Source organism: Mastomys coucha, unplaced genomic scaffold (assembly GCF_008632895.1).
Source record: "Mastomys coucha isolate ucsf_1 unplaced genomic scaffold, UCSF_Mcou_1 pScaffold22, whole genome shotgun sequence".
Lineage (NCBI taxonomy): Eukaryota > Metazoa > Chordata > Mammalia > Rodentia > Muridae > Mastomys > Mastomys coucha.
The window spans coordinates 122,261,147-122,274,873 of NW_022196905.1; the positions used below are offsets into that span (position 1 = coordinate 122,261,147).

At 49.4% G+C, this 13,727-nt stretch overlaps 1 protein-coding gene across 1 annotated transcript in view; it reads right to left on the reverse strand.

The window, feature by feature from the left end:
* Positions 1–13,472, reverse strand: part of Tmem132d (transmembrane protein 132D) — a 651,137-nt gene extending 637,665 nt beyond the window's left edge. The window contains exon 1 of the mRNA XM_031338040.1: positions 12,689–13,472. Coding sequence (XP_031193900.1) covers positions 12,689–12,767 — 79 coding nt within the window. The 5' untranslated portion in view covers positions 12,768–13,472. The remainder of the gene's footprint in view (positions 1–12,688) is intronic.
* Between the last annotated feature and the right edge of the window lie 255 nt (positions 13,473–13,727).

Below are 13,727 nucleotides of genomic sequence, written 5' to 3' on the forward strand. Positions count from 1 at the left end.
ACAAGTAGCTGCCTGTGGGTCCTCAGAAAAGGGAAGGGCCTCATGACCTTCTCACCCTAGCTCCAATTAACTTCCTACAGGTACTGGGTTGGGAATAAACCTATGAGCCCTTCTCCTCACCATGGCAGGAGATGGACAGGCCCACTCTTGCTGAGGTCTTGCAAGATTGGTAATCACATCTGCTGTGAGATCAACAGAGTAGTAACCATGTCTCCAAAGACTAGCATGCTGAAAGCTTGGTCCCTGTCTTAGTCAGGGTTTCTATTCCTGCACAAACATCATGACCACGAAGCAAGTTGAGGAGGAAAGGGTTTATTGAGCTTACACTTCCACATTGTTGTTTATCACCAGAGGAAGTCAGGACTGGAACTCAAGCAGGTCAGGAAGCAGGAGCTGATGCAGAGGCCATGGAGAGATGTTTCTTACTGGCTTGCTTCTCCTGGCTTGCTCAGCCTGCTCTCTTATAGAGCCCAAGACCCCAGCCCAGGGATGGCACCACCCACAAGGGGCCCTTCCTCCTTGATCACTAATTCAGAAAATGCCCCACAGCTGGACCTCATGGAGGCACTTCCCAACTGAAGCTCCCTTCTGTGATAACTCCAGCCTGTGGCAAGTTGACACACAAAACTAGCCAGTACAGTCCCCAGTGTGGCAAGAGTAAGAGGTAGGGCCTCCAGAGGGTAATTGGATCATAAGGACTCTGAATGCAAGAGAGGAGGGAGCCATTGGTGGGGCCATAGATTAAAGGGAGGGATGGAACCTTAAGATGGAGTATTTAGAAAAAGAGAGATGTCTCCTTGAAATGTGTATCTTGTTTCTGTCCCTCTCCTTTCTGCCTGCCTCCTGTCCACCACAAGCTGAACCTCTTCTTCCCTAGTACGTGTTCTCTGCCTTGATGCACTACCCAAAAGCAACAGGGTCAAGCAGAGCCAGAGCCCAAACCCTGACAGCCTGAGTCACAGCAACAGAACGCTAACTCGTGTCAGTAATCCATTGGGACAGGATGAACTTTTCTGTGGTCACCACACTGGCACAGGGTGGGCCAGAGCACCTCCCTCAGCCTCGAATGCCAGGATCCTGTAGGTGAGACGCGCAGACGGCAATGAAACCTGAACTACAGTCTGGTGGGTCCTTGTGAATAGCTGCCTCCTCCACTGAAATGAAGCAGCAAGCAGAGCCAAGAGCTGGCCCTAAATGAGATCACGATCTGCTAGGAAAGCAATGGTGCAGTATCTGATGGTTTGGGGCAATCCTATGCTGTGGTGTAGGGTCCAGGCCCAGGGTCACAGGTGAACCAGCGATCCTGGAATTTATATCAGAATAAGAACATACTGTGGCTAGGATTTTCCAGGAGCAGAGGTTGCTTCCAGTGCCCAGAAAACCTGCAAAACCCAATATGGTGCCTTCAGCCATAGTGGGCTATATTTGGCGATCAGCTGATCAGAAGTTTGGCCTACAATGAGCAAAGCCAACTGGTGGCAGAGGGAATTCAGAAAAGTTTTTAGGGGAAGTCAGGATGACAGAGTCCTTTTACCCACGTGGAAGCCATTGTTCTCCATTGGTTACACAGCCTTACCAAGCTGTGACAACCACCCCTGCCTCAGTCCCCCCGACTAACTGAGAACCTCTTGATGGGTGATTTCACCATCATAGCTAATCAGAGCCTGCTTTTTGCCATGTTCACAGCTGGCCCTCAAAGATAACCTGGGAATTCAGTGAGATTCTCCATTGGAGATAAAACCTAGATAAAACCGTGAGGCACGCAGATTCCTCAACTGAACATGAGTGGGTTATCCAAGGATTTAGGCAGCCAGGTGGTGGGGGTGGGCAGGGGTTCTTGCATCTGATGGAAGCCATAGGAAGAAACACTCATTCCAAGCAAGAATGTACATCCATGGCTTTGAGTCTGACATGGATACCTGAAGGGAGCATGCCTCAGTACACTTCCTATTCCACTTGTAAATGCATCTTGTCCCCTCATAACCATGAAACCAAAGCCTCGTGCTCTCTGTAGGCCCTCCTCAGACTTCCTCACAACCTTGCCTTGCAGACACGGGGACTACAGCTATAGACAGATCTCTATCACACACCAGTTTCTTTCCCATTTCCCAGCCCTTCCACCATCAAAAGCCAGCTCAGGACCACACTCTGAGAGAGGCAGAGCCTCGTCCCTCACTATCATAGTTCTCTGTGAATGGGAGGCTAAGCTCTACCCACAGGACATCAAAGCAGTCAGCAGGAGTCACTAATGGCAGAAACTGACCGTGGACACCTTTGAGGCTCACTCAGGAACTCAGATACCTCTCCACCTCACAGCTTGGGGTAGGGGGAGCCCAACCTTTTTGGAGAGCACTTCACAACAAATACAGTCTACAGCGACCAAGTAAATGCAACACAAGAAAGTTACAAAACAAAAACTGTGTTGAACAGGATAGCAGGAAGCTACATTACATAATTGTCCAGCGAAGGCAGAAAGCCCTAAACTGTAGCAAGGCATTAAATTATATATATTCAGGATATATTTTTAAAATGTAAGGACATGCTTATATAAACATATGAACTCAAAAGATTTGAAAATAAACTACATGTACATCCTATATATAAGCGGTTTAAGAACTCACAGAAAAACAACCAGCAAGAAATACATAAAATGCAAAACCACTGGGATTAGGCAGTGAGACTCTTTCTTTTTATCTCTCATTTTGAAGTAACTTGAAGTAGCTTATCACAAAAAAAAAAAAAAAATCATAAATAACTGTTGTGCCAGAGGACCTGAATTTGAATCCCAGTCCCCACATCCAAACAGCTCACGAGGGCACATCACTCCAGGCTCAGTGGATCTGGTGCCCTCTTCTGGCCTCTGTGGGCACTACACTAACGTGGCATATACACAGAGACACATAGGGAAACAAAGTATCACATTTGGGTCTCTGTTCCTTTCCCAACCTTCACTGAGGCTTCAAGGTGCCCTTGGGGCTGTGAGTTGATCCCAGGTCCCTAGAAACAGCCTATCCCATCCTTGCTCTATCCTGAACTCCAGCTACAAAACCTATACAGAAGGCCAAAGGAACAAGCCCATTAAATGGTCTCATTAATCTTTATAAAGCTGCTAAAACCAAAAGTCCTCTTCTCATCTGCCTAGGCTAGGTCGCTGTTATTTCAGTTCCTGTGCCCAGGTTCTTCCCTTCTGTAGGATGGACAGGATGATGAATAGGATGATGGGCAGGATGGTGGGTAAGACGGCAGAAGGGATGATGGAAGGGACGATAGAAGGAATGATGGATAAGATGGTGGACAAGATGATGAGTGGGATGATAGACAGGATGATGTGTGGGATGATGGATAAGATGATGGACAGGATGGTGGGTGAGATGATGGATGGGATAATAGAAGGAATGATAGAAGGGATGACGGACTGGATAATGGATGGTATAATGGAAGGGATGATGGGTGGGATTATGGATGGTGTGATGGGTAGGATGATGGATGAGATGATGGACAAGATGATGGGTGAGATGATGGAAGGGATGATGGGCAGAATGATGGGTAGGATGATGGGTAGGAAGATGAATGAGATGATGGATAAGATGATAGACAAGATGATGGACGGGATGATGGGTGAAATGATGAATGAGATAATAGACAAGATGATGGACGGGATGATGGGTGAGATGATGGATGGGATAATAGAAGGAATGATAGAAGGGATGATGGACTGGATGATGGATGGTATAATGGAAGGGATAATGGGTGGGATGATGGATGGTATGATGGACAGGATGATGGGCAGGATGATGGATGGGATGATGGATGGGATGATGGATGGGATGATGGATGGGATGATGGAAGGGATGATGGAAGAGATGATGGGCAGGATGATGGGTGGGATCATGGATGGTATGATGGAAGGGATGATGGGTAGAATGACAGGTAGGATGATGGGTAGGATGATGGGTGGGATGATGGGTGGGATGATGGGTGGGATAATGAACAGGATGGTGGACAGGAAGGTGGTGAGGATCTGAGGAGTGAGTAAAGGTGAGATATCCAGGAGTCTGCCAGCCTCAAAAGAGCATTTGGTACGCAGGAAGACCGCTTTATGTGTGGCTGACACTCAGTAAGCAGAAAGACCTGATGGAGTCCTCCTCTGGCATCTGGCCACCTCCTCCCATCCCTGAAGCTTTGGAGACAGGGACATCCTTCCTGGCAGAGGCCACGCAGGTGAAAGTGGTCTCCCAAGTCAGCACCACATAGCTCCCACAACTGGCCATGACCACATGAGAGACAGGAGTGTCTCCTCCTCAGAGTACTGTGCATCCCCAGCCTTGACTTCGATCCTCCTCATATACACCTTCACTTCCACTGGCCACCCAGGAAAACAGCCTGCAGTGCTAACGCTGTGATCCCCTTTTACCTGGCAGGACACCCACTCTGCTGCTTCAGGGGCCTGGGGTAGGTTCTCACCACGCGGGAAACACAAGCCCTTCCACTGTGACACTGACTTGAAGGGACATTATCTTAAAAGCACACCCATATCTGAGCCCTCTCTGAATTTCTACCCTTTCCCCTGGAAAAACCATCTTTACTCAGTAAAGAAAGTAGACATGAGCCAGAAAGCCACATGCGCAGGAACATATGTGTTTCCCAGACTTCCTCTCTCCTGATGCATTTTGGGTTTTGAGTTCTCTAGCCTGAGCTTTTGGTTATAGCAGGAGCCTGCAGCTGCCTTGCTGTGCACCTGCCTGCTGTCATGCTGTGCACCTGCCAAAGAAGTGGCTGCTGGGAACAGCGCCCGCCCGCCCGCCCGGGTGCTAGGGCAAGAGAAGGCCTGCTTTGAAACCGAATTAGTCTACTGTTCTGGTGACTTGAGATTGTCACACAGGCTTCCAATCTCAGTTGAGAATTTACCTTCCCCTCCTCCCACTCCCAAAGCAAGCAAGCAAAAAAACAAACACTCTGTGACCAACACCAGGTGGATGCAAAGCCCCCAAAACATGACAATTTAATGCTACCTGCGTAGGAAAACTCAATGCCACTAAAAACACTTCGAGAGTAGCCTCTCTCTCCTCTTGAGTGTACATCTGAGTCTCCCTCCAGTCATGTGTTCAAGGTCAGAGAAAGAGTCAAGAAATGGGACTTTGAGCCCTCCTTCCAAATGCTGACTTTTCCATGGCGGTTCCCAGCTTCCCCGTTCCTCGCACAAGCCTTTGATCTCATTGTCAGATGTTTGCCCACAAGTGTGTTCACTTTCAAGTTTGGGGCCTCTCCACCCTGTATAGATTCTTAATTTCTAGAACTGCAGTAAAGTATAGGATGGCATGTTTCTATAGATAAAGTAAAGCCCCCTTAAAAACCAACAATTTAAGGGTCTGGAGAGATGGCTCAGCAGTTGACAGTGCCTGCTGCTCTTGCAGAGGGCTCAGTTCTGAGAATTCCCCTCCAGGCGGCTCACAGCCACCTCTAACTCCCCCTCACTGCAAGGGATCTAACGCCCTCTTCTGGTCTCCATAGGCATTGCACTCACGTGCATATACACCATAGAGACAACACCAGTACATATAATCTTTTTAAATACTTTTTTTTAAACAAAAGCTAGCATTTAAGATGTGTGATAGCAGATTTTGTAAATAAATGACAAACTTGCATATTGTAACCTTAGTCTCAGGTCTCATTTCCTAACAGGTTGGCTCCCTGATCTTTTTTACTTGAGTCCCCACAATATTATTTCCATGGCTCACCCAAGTTTGATTCTGGCATCCGAGGTCCAACTCACAAATCCATATGCTCACAGGCTCCCACACCCACCTCCTGCAAATGGGAATACCACGTGTCTATCTTCATCCCATGTGTTTCTCCCACTTTCTCATCAGCTTCTCAAAGCAGTCACCGAAGCTCATCTATTCTTTAATCCCGAATGAGTGGAGGTAGCCTGTTGACCTTGTGTTACCCAGGGATTGATGGGCACAAGTATAATACACACACAAATATACCCATGAACCCATTTTCATCGGCAAATCACTTTTTTTTTCTGTGCGTGTATACATTCTATATGTGTGTGCATGCATTGTAAAGCTAGAGGATACCACTTTAAATGCTATTCCTCAGGATGCCATCCATCTAACTTGTTATTTGAGACAGAGTCTTTCAGGAGCCCAGAATTCACTAGTTCTGCTAGGCTGGCTGACAGCAAGCCTAGGAGGATCCACTCCCCTCCAACTCCCCAGCACTGGGAAGACAAGCACATGTAACCTTTCACACAGTAGGCACTTAACTGACTGAGCCATCCCCGATCCCAGCTCTGTATTCTTCACGTAGCTGTCCTCAGCAGCCCACAGTCTCATCTTACAACATCATAGAATCTCCTCAACAGCCCAGGAATTCAACTCTGAATCTCAGTCCATATGAGCTATTATTCCTAATCGCCATTGACAAAATAAAGTGTGAGAAAATTAAACAGCATGCTACATTTCTATTCATTTGCCCAACCATATTAAGCATCCAGCCTGTCCTGGGCTCTGAGCTTACACTAAAGGGAGAGAGAGAGAGACTCTGCATTAAACCCTCAAGGACACTCCTGCTGGACATATAGCTTAAAAATACAATAACAGCCAACAGAGAGCACACAGCTAAGAGGGAGCAGAGACATCGGAAGTCAGACCCTGCGTTCCCTGGTCAGATCCTGAACCCATCTTCTCTGAGCTTCAAGTTCATCAACCTCCCTGGTTTGTCTGCAAGTTTGTGAATATCACCAGGATAAATCTCTCGGCACAGTTCCTGCCACCAAAAATTGCTTGGAAAATTAACTGTTATGACTATTAGCCAATGTATCCCAGTAGCCGTTTAAATTACTGGAAAAGGCACTGAGCCTTTCACTGCCAGGCAAAGGTTCTTCTGGCAATATTTTATACTCTTAAGCACACTTAAAATTTTTATTGACCCTCTGTAATGTCCAAAATGCTATGCTAAATACTGAAGAGAAGTCGAAGATAGAAAAAATAATAATTATTTGTTACTCTGGGGGAACTTAAAGTTTTGAAGAAGGGATACAAAATGAGTTTTGAAGGTCACACCTATGGACTTGTGTGTGTGGGGGAATGTCCCCAACCTCTCAGTATTATTAGCCTTCAAATCCCTGGGTCCTAAGGCTTTGACCACCTCGTTTGGAGATAAAACGAGGGATGAAAGTAAATGAAGTCTTGGATTATTTGGGTGGCCATAAAAGCAACCGCATGCACTGTAGCAAGGGAACCCGGAACCTGCACGCGGTACACAGAGCAGGATGGAGGATGGGAAATGCTGCAAGATAGGAAGCATGAAGAGAAAGGGGGGAGGGACTGAGGAGCATGGACGCAGCCTGGTGTGAGCAACTGGGCACTCTAGAACACTGGGTACGGAAAAGCTGGCTGGTAGACACAAGGACTGTGAGGGTCAGAAGCAACCTCCTCGGTTTCCCGCCACTGGGTTTCCAACCTCCAGAGTCTCTGCTGTCTGAAGCCATTTGATACAGCAGCCATAGGGAACTCCCACTCACTTGGACTAAACTCCATCCTTGTCCCTTGGTCTTCTCTGCTTCCTGGTGGCTTTGTTGTTTGGTTTTTGTCTGGTTTAGTTCTCCCTATAAAGTTGAGGGTGAGCTTGAACGCTTTTTAAATTTTTTTTATTACATTTATGTATGTAGGTAGGTTGGTAGGTATGCAGGCAGGCAGGCGTGGCTGGGCATGACATGCCGTGGCTTGCATGTGGACGTCAGAGGACAACCTGTGGGAGTCCGTTCTCTCTTTCCACTGTGTGAGTCATAACCATCAATGAGCAGTAAATGTCTTTACCTACAGAGCTATCTTGCTGGCACCAACGTTTGGTTTTTTTGTCTGTTTGTTTGCTAGCTTGCTTGTTACCACTTGAGCCCCTCATATAGGACATCCAAAAGAGGCCACCAGGTCTCCCATTCGTTTTGATGATTTTGAGAGGTGACGCTAATGCTGTTCACCCAGTTCTCCCTACCCCACTGTCCCCCTGCTCCGTGCAGCAATGTGACCTCCATCACTCCTCCGTCTCACCTATAGCAACTTTCTTTAGTCCATGGTCCAGTCTCCCCCCTTCTTTTTGCACAGCTCCCTCCCCAGGCTATCCTCACAGCTGACATTAACCATTGGAAGAAAGCTCCCAGCCAGCCCAGCCACTCTGGTCAAACACTGATGCACCTGCTGGGAGAGATACTAGTCCTGTCATGGTAGGCTTTCTCTCATTGCTCCATACACACCACAGGCTCAGACAAGACAAAGCAGATCTGTGCCCTCCCTTACTACTGTAATCCCCTGAAATACCCTGTGGGGTGAGCGGAGCCACTGTGGGGAGGGCATTACTATCGTGATTTAAAAAGGTCGAGGGGAGGAAATGAAGTACGCCATAAGACAGAAGGGGGGGGGGAGTTGCTGAACACAGAGTCACCAAGGTTTACCCTTGCCATCTAAAACAAAGTGGTCTGTGGCATTTTGAAATTGAGAGAAAAGACAGCCATAAACTTCTTTGGTGTGAGGACCCTTGAGGACCTAGCCCTGTGTCCCCAGAACACTGACAAATACCTGCCATATGGGTCTGGGAGTCACTAAAAGATGGCTTTCAATATTGCTTGATGGATGAATGGGTAGAGAGTAGATGGGTGGATGGATGGATTTACTGGATTGGGTGGGGGATGGATGGATGGATGGATGGATGGATGGATGGATGGATGGGTAAATGGGTCAACTGGATTGGATGAGCAGATGGATGGATAGATGGATAATAATCAGTTGAATAAATACATAATAAACAGATGGATTAGAAATGTTATAGTGATATGTTTTCTTAATAATGTTTTTCTAATATTTAGTGCAGTCCTTTATCTTGGCTTGTTAAGAGTGGAACCCATGTAAACAGACCTCTTAACTCTTAAAAACTTGGGCATGTAAGTTGTTTTGTTTTAAAAACGTGTTCTTATCATATAGCCCAGGCTTGTCTGCCACTTAAGATCCTCCTGCTTTGGCCTCTGGAGATCACAGGGCATATACCACCTCTAACTACATGTAAGCACTTCTTTTTTTTTTTTCTTTTTTGGTTTTTCGAGACAGAGTTTCTCTGTGTAGCCCCGGCTGTCCTGGAACTCACTCTGTAGACCAGGCTGGCCTCGAACTCAGAAATCTGCCTGCCTCTGCCTCCCAAGTGCTAGGACTAAAGGCGTGTGCCACCACCACCTGGCAGAACTTCTTAAATAAAATCTTATCAGAGAAAGGAAGGCTTCCTGGCTCCTTAGTCCCCTGAAGTCTAATTTTTACAGCATTCGAACACGAGCAATAAAGTCAGTTTCCCAATTCCTTTCTTCGTCCCCACCCCCACACAGAGACACACACTCCCCTGCTCTCTCTCCTTCTAAGGCTCTCATGCCTTAAGACCCCTTCGATGGGACAATCACTATAAACAGAGTCACACGCTCCCTACCACCCAAGGCTGCTGAGGCTCAGCCTTCCCTCAGCAGAAGCTGCTCCCACTGCCCCAAGCCTTCCTCCTCTAAAGCAGAATGGAGGCTCTTGAAGCAGTCAACTCAGGATGAGAAGTCCCCCCCCCCACGGGATGCCCCATGCACCCAGCTGGCAGCAGGCATTGCACATGACCATCAAGGCCCAGGCACAAGTGCCACAACACTCTAGAGGCTCCTCCTCCAGGGTGACAAGTGAGAGAGAAGGTGAGGACAGGCAGCAGTTTTCCAGATGTTGCATTGAAACCCTCCTCGGTCTCTGACTGTCTCCAGTCTGCCCACAGGTTTTTGGGGTTTTGTTTTTGTTTTTGTTTTTGTTTTCCTTCACAGCTAAGTGTCCTCATACCTCCCCGGACTCAGAAAGCTCAGAGCCATATACTAGAGCATCTGCAGACAGCAACCTCCCATTTCTAACCAGGACTCTAGTGTAAACACCAGGCATTAGCTCCCTGGCCTGGTAAGGCCACTCTTCAGAGAAGTTTGGAGCCACAAGCCAAAGGGCAACCACAAATGGTGTTTCATAGCCATGGCCCCCTAGATCCCAAAGAGACAGAAACACAAGACAGAACATTCTACTTAGGTTTGAACTTCCAAAGAGCCAGGTGAGGGTAGATCTGCAGTATTCACGCATGAAACTGACACATTTACAAAGCCCAAGGTCACTAGTCTGATTAGCCAAGGTCATTACCACATGAAAATGTGTGTTCTATTGTATTTAAGGGTTTCTATTGGGGGGAAAGAGTAAATACAGTAACACAATACAATAGATATTTAGTATTTGATACTAACTCCATTTTTCCATTCAGTCCCAGACAAATTAGACATTTTAGAGTGTGTGTTTACTTAGTTGGAATGCTCCCCCGTGGAGCCCATACTGGACTTCAAGTAAGTTAGAACCTGCAGGCATGAGTAAGGAGACCATGCTATGCATAAAGTGTTTCCCTTGTAAAGGTGAGGACATGAGTTCTAATCCCCAACAGCCATGTCAATGCTAAGCAGGCATGGCAGCCACCTATAAACCCATCAATATGGACTCAGGAGAATCCCCTACGTATATTGGGTAGGGAGGCCAGCCAGAACCAGTGTGCTCTGGGTTCAGCGAAAGTTCATACCTCAATATATAAAATGGAGAATAATCAAAGAAGAAACACTTGACTCTGACTTTCAGCCTCCACAGGCATGCACACACACATTCCCATCTACCCACCCCCACACATACATATGTGCACTCGTGCCAACATGCAAACTACATGTACACACACTCGCTACACATGTAAAACAGATACATTTCTAGAAAGAACTTACAGGTCGTCACACAACTTGAGAGGGAAGTAGGGGAGAAAAAAATGGAACAAACGCCAGACTGTCCTTGGGTGAGTGTCACGTCTGCCCCTATGAAGTCCCCTTTTACACGATTTGATACCATTCCATCATCCCTCTTCTTCCCAGCTGAGACCAGTGGCTGTGTCACCTCACACATGTTCAGCCTTGCTCATAGCTGCTTGTAGGTTCCCTCCCACCCCCCACCCCCCCACCCCCGCCTCTGCCTGGATTTCAGCAGTCTGCCGGAGGCAGGCTCCCTGTCTTCAAAGTTGGAGCCAAGAACCTTACACATTAACATTATTGACAAGCCGGGTTCTAGCCCTTGGGAAAGGAGACACTCCCCCTCCCAACCCCAACGTACAGCACCTTGTTTAAGGGTAAGTTCAAAAGCACCCAGGGAAGGGGGGCTCCCATCAACACAGCTGCTCCTAATGAAGGAATCAGTCAAGGGAGCGAGGGAACACCATTGTGAGTGTAGAGTCAGTCCGAAGCCCCACTTAATAAAGCCCTGCTATTAAGGAATAAAAACAAAGATGTCTTTTCTTAGTAAACCAAGCAACAAGGACACAGCATGACTCCCAGCCTTGCTGGAGTGGCATCACTGCCCTGAAGCCAGGTTTTTAACCTAGAGTCTGCCCTTTTTTTTTTTTTAAACCAACCTCCTCTTTGGTTTCCAGTATATTCTCTATCCCCCAAAGCTGTGTCTCCCTCCTGGGAGGGGTGGGGTACTCCTCATTAGCTTAACCTGAGCCCCCTTCAACAGCACTTGAAAACACAGTGACATAAACACCTAATGCCACCCCCTCCCTTGCCCTCCTCCCCTACCCCCCCAACCATCCCCACACAAAATAAAGCCCAGCAATCAATCTGCCTAACTCTGCAGGATCCTAAGCAGATTGCCAGATACCCTGAAAAGCCAGAAACCAAAATCAACATATTATTAAAAGATTGCGCTTGTCAACTGGCTAGGAAGTTTCAGAGAGATGTTGCCTGATAAATATTCACAGAGAAATATGTTTACAGGGTTTTTCCAGCACAAGGGAGACCTCAGAGACTCTTGACTTTTGCTGTAGAAAGGGAGTGGGGGTGGGGGAGAAAACTACCCCCAAATAGAAACCACCTGATCGGTCAGGAAGATGTGTAGAGTCCATCTACCGGGTCCTGTGGATACCAATCACGGCTGCAAGGTGTTTCGGTCCCAAGATTCCAAACTGGCTTGTACCAGGCAGGGAGTTGGAGATGGTTAATAGCAGGTAACCGGGGCTTCCTTGCCTCAACTCAACTCACAGCCCCAGGTCAGGACTCCACTGGGAAAACTTGGGTCAGACAGACAGTAGAGCATCCTGTGGAGGTATCCCTTCCCTCCCCCTACCCCCACACACCAGCAGCTGCAGAAGGCCGACCCAAGAGACCCTGGGCTGAAAAGGACTCTGGCCAACTGTGTTCCTAACGGCCCGTGGTACACTAGCTGGCATTCCCATACATCAGGGCTGCTCAGGATTATTTCTAAAACGGTTAGGGCCAGTTGGGAAGTCCACACCAAATTCTAGGAAGCTTCCAGGTCCAGGGCAGCACAGGCTTCCCCGTTTCCCCTTGTCGCTTAGGCACACTCTCCTAGGGCTTAGGCACACTCTCCTAGGGCATCAGACCAAGACTTCCAGGGAAATCACCTGCTGCCAAGGTGCCTGCCCCAGACCTTGGCTCCGCAAGGCTTCTGCACACACACACACACACACACACACACACACACACACACACACACACACACGCCCTCTCTGGGCCGCCCACATCCACATCCACATCTACTCTCCGCAAAGTTAAGTCCCCTGGCCCAGGTAGCCCCAGTGTCCTCACCTTTGGAGAAAAGGGCAGCTAGGCAGATGAGCACGGGAGACCAGAGGTACCACAGCGTCCCCATCTCAGATGGGCACATCCTGGAGCGCGGGTCCTCTGCTCCTCCGTGGTGTCCTCTGGCTGAAGAAGGGATGTCGCCAGATCCCCGGAGAAGAGAAGCTGAGCTGGATGACCAAGACGCATCTGGCTAGGGACACGAGCAGCAGGGCCACCCTGTGCCGGATCCCCACAGGTCCATAGCCAGGCCGCTAGGGCTTCGGGGTCCCGCAGCGCAGGCCGAGGCTCACCTCAGTGTTTCCACTGCACTGAGAACTGGCTGGTGAATTGAATTTCACTCCACAAGGGGGGTCTCTGGTGTTGTGTCCCCAAGCACGGAGAGCGCTCTGAGGACTCCGGCTGGGAGGCTGCGGTGGGCTAGCGCGCGCGGGCGGCTGCGGGGCTACGAGGTTGCGGGGCCCGGGGCACGGGCAGAGGCGGCGCAGGGGTCCCCGGGCGGGTGGCCAGGCGCGCGTGGGGACCCGGGGCGCGTAGCCTCGCCGCCCCCATCCCGCGCCACGGGGCTTCGGCGCGCGCGCTCCGCCGCCCAAAGTTTGCGGGGCGCTGCGGCTCCACCCCAGCCCGCCCCGGCTCCCCACGCGCGCCCGGCGCACGGCCGGCTCCGGAGACGCGCGGCGCTCCGGGTGGAGGGCGAGCCGCGCGCGGACGAGGAGGCGCGGGCCCGGGGCGGCTGCATCCGAGCGCACTCAGAGCAGCGTGCCCAGGCGGGCTGGGGCTGTTGCTTCCTAATTTCTCTCTCTCTTTCTCTCTCTTCCTCTCTCCCTCTCTCTCTTTTTAAGCCCCACCCTTCTGGAGTGACAGCTGTGAGCCCCAATCCGCAAAGTAGGTCCCACCTTCCAGGTTGCGGGGCGCCCAGCCTCGCGATCGCCTTCTCTATGTGCTGGAATAGGAGGGAGATGCTCAAAGGAGGTTATGGACACCCCGCAAGCCCCGGGGAGCGCGCACGGGGACCGGCGTGGATATCCACGCTCACAACAGGTGT